A 6,868-nucleotide genomic window follows, 5' to 3' on the forward strand; every position below is an offset into this window, starting at 1 on the left:
TTCTACAGGGGCTACTGATACTGTTACTGGTGTCTGCTGTGACTGATCAGGTCTGACTTGAAGATTTCCCCCTTTGACTTGCACTTCCGCTCGGAAACTCTCTCTTTCCAGAACAGTACTATACAGAGCGTGGTAGGCACAAGCCAAGCCCCAGATAAGCCGTACTTCCTTTGATCTATCTAAGTCGCACCATCCCTGACTAAAATGCTGGCTCAGTTTCTCGGGATTCCACAGCTGTTCAAGAGTGAAATCCCATGGTATGGCGGGTCCCCACGCTTCTAAGGTTCTTCCTAAACCTTGCCATATTCCTTGCCTGTCATCATTCTCTGGTCTTGGAGGAGGCTTCTTCCACTTAGCACGAATGAAGAGGAATACATTCAAGGATATTGATAACATGCACACAAGTATGAGCACTGACTCGGTATTTGAAAAACGTTCAACAAACTGAGAGGGAAGCCTGGAAACCGGTTCGAAAGTCTCAAAATTCAAATTATACAACATTGCATAAAGCCACCAGACAGGCACCTCTATCAGTGCCCTTGGTTATATGTAAAAATAATTCCACAGCAAGACATCAAGAGGTTAATTATAGACCGGTAACTGGCAAGGAACATGATAGCTTTTAATCCCTTATACAGTGCTCTGACAATAAACAGCAACCTCATAGCTGGTAACTGCTAAAGGGAGGTGGGGGTGAAGGGAAGGAGGAAAAAAAGGAAAACAAACGGAAACCACTCGGTAGAGTGTCTGGAGTTTGGCGGACTGCCCAGGCTATAATCTAATCTATGAAGGTCACACCAACACCAGCAATGCTTTGTAGTCTCACAGTCTGGCTTAACAAAATCCTTTTTTTCTTACAAACATTAAAGCTTCAGATGAATCTTGCCCGCATTCTCCACCAAAAATTTGTCACGGAGTTACCTAGATAGATCTGTGCCTGTGACAGGGGGGCAGTAGGCTTGCGGGCCCCCTCCCCCCTGGCTTGCCGAGAAAAATGAAGCAGCGGCAACGATCTAAGAAGGAGAACTTATTTTACTAACTACGATGTTGGCATACAAGATGACACGATATAATACAATCTAATTGGGAGTGAGGATAATAAATCAAATGAAATGAGAGAGAGCGAAAGAGCGATAGAGAGAGAGAGAGAGAGAAAGATAGAGAGTGAGAGAGTTTCCGAAACAGAAAGCCTTACTTGATGAAGGCGCCCGGCTTGGAAAGCACACCCACTCCTCTCCCGGCAGCAAGCGAAAGTGAAGAAGCACCGCGCGCAACCAGATGACGTATCTTGCGTGATGTGTCTTCCTTCTGTGACCGTGAGGACCTCTGGGATACGTAGTTCTTCTCTTCTGTCCGTGATGTTATGATGTGGAATACCAATAGCAAAGATGCAATAACATGACACAGCTCTACACCAGCAAGGCTCCATGCTGTGACAGGTCCGAGCAGGGGCAAGCCATGGCTGCCTGGGAAATGCCAGTGCTGGGCTGCTCCCCTGTTCCTGAGGAGCTGAAAAGGGCTCTGTGTGCCCTTCCCCACCGGGAATGCCTTGGGCTCAGAACCACACAGTGTGCGCTGTGTTGGGAGCAGCGCTGCTGACAGCCCAGAAGGAGAGGCTGTCATTCAACACACTGCTGATGGAAGGCTGAAATCCTGGCAGGAGCCATTGGCAGCCCTGCTGAGCCAATTCACTGCTGAACGGAATAGCACTCAGCGAGGGTGTGTGGTGCTGCCAGATCCATCAGATCAGGAAATCACTGTGCAGGCTGAATTAGAAGGACAGGAACAAGGGATGGACCAAGTTTGCTGAGGAACAAGTCCTGGCAAGTCCTGGGCAAAGGCAGAGAAATCTTTTGTCTTGAGGACACTGATGGACAGGTCCTGGCTAAGGATTGTGATATCCTCTAAGGAGCACCGATGGACAAGGCCAGGGACAACAGAAGAAACGGTCTTTTTGTGTGGACTCTTCTCGAGGAAGATGGCCATCTCAGGAGGTATGCAGAGGACTCTTGCTCAAGCACCCACGAATGTCACGTAGGCAGGAGAAAATGGAGGATAAAAGAGGGTCCAACAACCACGGCTAAGTAGAGGCTTATCTCACACCATGACAGACTTGAGGGGTTCTCTCACCGAAACACAGAGGCTGATCTCTCATGATCTCTCACCATGACACGAGCTTCCTGCCTTCAGATCCTTCTCTACGGACCGTTTGCTGACGGACTTCCCTGGGCCTGCTACCTGAGACATGCTGCTTCCTCCCTGACCTGCACCCTCTCGTTGCCCAAGACCGGCCTCGCTGCTCCTGCCCTTCGGCCTCGGACCGTCGGAACGTCGTGCAACGGGACTGCTGCCGGATCCTGGTGGTGACTATCCCCGCTTTACACAATTCTTGCCTCTTTCTATCTTTTCTATCGCTCGCCTTCCCTTCCCCATCACCCCAATCCTTAATAGTGTCCGTCCTCCCCTTTCCCCATCTCCCTTATTAACATCTGTAATAAACTGGTCAGACCAACATTTGAACCGTTGTTTCTTAATCTCACGCCAGGCATACATATTTCAAAGAACCTTCTCTCCCTCCTATAAATTGGAGCGAGACAGACTGGAGCTGAGTGCCCTCCCTTGTGCAGGAGGAAGGAGGCACCATACTTCTTGTTCCAGCACTGGATGGAGATATTGGTCCCCATCTTCACAAGTTCTCTGGGGCTGAGGGAAATGCCAGGCGGGGGATACCTGTGATCTGAGCACAGAGAGGTAATAGAGATGGAACACAGCCCTGTGGGAACAGCCCAGGGCCATCTGCTTTCCTCAGTGCCCTCACCTGTCACCACCAGCTTCACAGGGTCACTCTTCTGCGATGTCCCTGATGGCTCCAACCCCTGGTACTGACACCGATATCTCACAGCATCGAACTGCTTTATGCCAGCCAGGGAGAACTCAGCCACGTCCTGCACGTATTCCTTCTGCTCGATGTATGCTGGATTTTGGTACCGATAGAGTCGGACGCAGGCAGTTGTCTGGGGCAGGTGGCAGCGCAGGGTGACGGTGTCCCCCAGGGACAACCCCTGGCTGGGGTGCAGCGACAGGGAGGGTCGGGGCACTAGGACGGGGGACAGCAATCAGCCTTGTCCCTGCACACCCTCCTCAGCCCCTCTGCTGGCCCCCTGACCACGCTCCACTCCCTCTGTCCCCATTCTCCCCATACTCATGTTGCTGTGCCCCTGCTCGCAGCCACCAGCCACCAACCTGCAAGGGACATGGTCCTGGTCCCACACAGGGCCACCAACCCCTGTGGCACCATGTCTCCATTGTCACTCACCAAGAATGAGGGCCACCAGCATTGGTGCCCTGAGGCAGGAGCATCTTGGGGACAGTGAGAGTGCAGTGGAGAAAAGAAGTGGCCAGAGAGCTGCTGTCTGTTCCTCTTGTGGACAGCATGCTGTGGTGTTGTCTCCTCATGTGGTATTTGTGGTCCCCAAGTGGGTGGTGGTACTGAGGGCACCCAGTGGTGACACACAGAGCACTGCACACATCCCCAGTTGGGGCATCCCACACAGACTGTCACCTTTCCATGTCTCACGCTGTCCCCAAAAGGCTGCCAGTTTAAAGCCCTCTCAGTGAGCCCCAACAGCTCCTGGTCTGAGATCCGCTTCCCCCTTCACACAGCTGGGATCCACCTGCAGCCATCAGCCCAGCTCAGAGTACACCGCCCCGTGGTCAGAAAAAAACAGAATTCCTGCCGTGGCACCGACCTCTCAGCCACGCATTTATCAGATGAGCTCTCCCAACCCTCTCAGCATCCCTCACTGCCACCGAGGGGACAGAGGAGAACTCCACCTGTACTCCCACTCTGCCCACTGACCACCCCAGTGCCCTGAACACCCTTTGCATGGCCCTCAGGCTTCTCTCAGTGACTGCATCACTGCCGGCCTGACCCATCAGTAAGGGAGAACAGCCAGAGGGGTGAACCGGAGCAGGGAGTGTCCTGGTGATGTCCCTGAGCAGGGCCCCAGGAGGGCAGCACACTTCCCTACGGGTAGAGTCTGGCTGATGTGTCAGAGCCTCTGTTCCCCTCAGAAGGAGGCCCCTACGACAGCCACCCTTCTCTCCTTTTATCTGAAGGGGGTCTGGAGGCGTGGAGCTGACCACTTTGCCCTAGGCAATGACCTGGGTGCAGGCTCAGGCAGTCCCAGCTGCTGCAGACCTGCATGGGCAAGTTCTGGGGTGCGCACACTCTAGAGACCAGCACTGATTTTGGGGAAGAGCTTTCAGCCTCGTAGAGACCGCATCCAGATGTGTTGTTTGGGAGGCAGCTGATGGGTGAGCTGATCTCCGCAGTGTGGGGAGCGATGCTCTCGTGGCTGTCACTGCCACGAGACCAGGAACTCTGAGACAAATACATGACTGCTGAATAGGTTTTAATTAGTACTTTTGCCTTGTTATTGCACCTATGATCAGCCCTACAGGGTACAGGGCACATCCTGATGGAGGTGGGCTGCTGGGACTCTGCTTTGAGGCCGCAGATGTCCTCTGATCTGGGAACAGCCGCTTTCCATGGAGAGAGGGGCCGTGTGCTGAGGGATCTCCATGAAGTGCTGATGGCCCTGAAGTTATTGCCAGCTGTCAGGACACTGGGAATACTGGGGGCACTGAGGGCACTGAGGGCACTGGGGACACTGGGGACATTGGAGGAACTGCAGACATTCCTGGATATTATGGGCACTGCAGACATGGGGGACACGGAAGGAATTGGGGACAGTGGGGATGAAGCAATGCTGGGTCCACATTGATCCTTTGGTCCACATTGATCCCAACCCCATTGGACATCGGGGACAACATTAAGTCACACTCACGATTCTGCATTGACCACACTGGTCACATCGATGGGATCTCATTGACCCCACTGATCTCTACCATGTTTCCATGCTGACCCCAACCCCATGGGACAATGATACACTGACCAAGAATTGGTTGACCCACAAACATTGGACACATCTGCGGGACCACGCTGACCACAAGGAATCTGGACCCATCCCCATTTCTGACCTCCTACCCCATTAAACCCACTCCAATCACAACAACCTCATTTACCCCATAACCTCCTCCAGGTTGGGGCTCATTGTCTCTGCCAACACCAACCCCAAAACCCACACATTGTGCCCCGAATTGCTCCCACCATCCCACTGACCGCCCTCCGCACTGCACTGGAGGAGAAATAGAAGATGAAGGGGTCGAGTGCAGCACTGAGGGTGGTGAGGAGCAGAGCGTAGGGCCTCCACTCAGAGCTGCGCTGCTGCACAAAGCCCACCACATGCGAGATGTTGTAGGGTCCAAAGCAGATCCCAAAGTTGACCATGGTGACCACAGCCAGCCCCACAGTGCGGTACTTCTTCTGCGGCGGGATTTGGGGTCGAGTGAGGAGGGCACGGATGAGGCCAATGTAGCAGAACATGGTGATGGCAGAGGGGATGAGGAAGAGGATGAGGAAGAGAGAAAGGCGCAGTGGGAGGACAAAGTGCAGCTGGGCTTGAGAGAAGTCATCGTAGCAGTGGTAGCCCAGGCTTGGTTGGGTCTCATAGGCATTCTGGGAAGTCCACGGGGTGGCGGTGGGGATGTGGGGTGTGTTTGGGGTTGTGCAGGCAGAGGATTTGAGGCTGGAGATGTTGCAGTTGGTGTTGGGGCTGGAGATCCTGCGGATCCCGGATTCCCTGGTCTTGGTCACATTCACTCCCAAACCACCTTCCCCATCCGCCACAGACCCATTGATCCCAAACTCTCTGTGATATTCTGCCACAAAGATGATGGAACAATGGGACAATGCCATCACCCAAAGGATGGCACTGGCAGCCATCGTCCGCCATAACCTCCGGCGCCGGTTGTAGCGGTGCGGGAACACGACCCCAAAGTAGCGCTCCACACTGAGGGCAGCCATAAAGAGAGTGCTGAGGTAGATGCTGGAGAAGAAGCAGAAGTTTGCTATGGGGCAGAGCGCTGTGGGGAAGGGCCAAACCATCAAGGCTGCCTCTTCGGCCATCTTGAAGGGGAGGAAGAGGAGGACAAGGAGGTCGGCAGTGATGAGGTTGAGGAGGAGGAGGTCGGCAGCGGTGAGGTGGGGATGAGGACGGTGACACCAGATTTTGATGAGGAGGGTGAGGAAGGTGAAGACGTTGGCAGGAAATCCCACGGCGAAGGTCAGCGCATGGACAGCAAAGACGAGCATGGCGAGAGGAGGGCTGTGGGACAAAGGGCACAGAGCTGTAGGGCAGGCTAGGGGGTCATACTGGGGCTACAGGATGGGCCATGGTATCAAACTGGGGCTATAGAATGAGCTAAGGGGTGATAGCAGAGCTATGGGTTGGACTATGGAGTCATGGGGCTATGAGGCAGAGCTATGGGGCACAAATGGGGCCGTGGGGTAATATGTCAATTTCTGGGCGTATGGGACAGGCAATGAGGATATGGGGTTGGATGTGGAGCTACGGGGCATGATATGGGGCAGGGGGAAGAGGTATGGGGCGATGAAGTGTGATATGGGGCTGTGGGAAGGTGTTTGTGGTCCTAGTAATCCCGAAGAGATGAGAATGAGCACAGCAGGAGGAAGGCTCCGGGGCTGTGGGCAGAAAGCTATGAAGCAGGATACGGATCTGTGGGGCAGGACATGGGGTGAGATTTGGTGTCATGGGGCATGATATGCGATTATGGGGCAGGATATGGGCTCATACCATTCCCAAAGCAACGAGGATGAGGATGGAGGGAGGGAAGGCTGTGGGGGACAGAGCTGTGGGGATGAATATGGAAGCACGGGGCTGTGGGGCAGGAACATGGGGTTAGTGGTTATGGGGTACAGTGTGGAGTCATGAGGTTATGAGGT

The 6,868-nt window shown here is 54.0% G+C and overlaps 1 protein-coding gene across 1 annotated transcript; it reads right to left on the minus strand.

The window, feature by feature from the left end:
• Window positions 1-4,402: 4,402 nt before the first annotated feature.
• Window positions 4,403-6,249, minus strand: LOC121107851 (free fatty acid receptor 3-like). Its single transcript, XM_040654290.1, has one exon. The coding sequence runs from the start codon at window positions 6,215-6,217 to the stop codon at window positions 5,114-5,116; it is 1,104 nt and encodes a 367-aa protein (XP_040510224.1). The 5' UTR covers window positions 6,218-6,249; the 3' UTR covers window positions 4,403-5,113.
• Between the last annotated feature and the right edge of the window lie 619 nt (window positions 6,250-6,868).

This window comes from Gallus gallus, chromosome 31, assembly GCF_016699485.2.
Source record: "Gallus gallus isolate bGalGal1 chromosome 31, bGalGal1.mat.broiler.GRCg7b, whole genome shotgun sequence".
Lineage (NCBI taxonomy): Eukaryota > Metazoa > Chordata > Aves > Galliformes > Phasianidae > Gallus > Gallus gallus.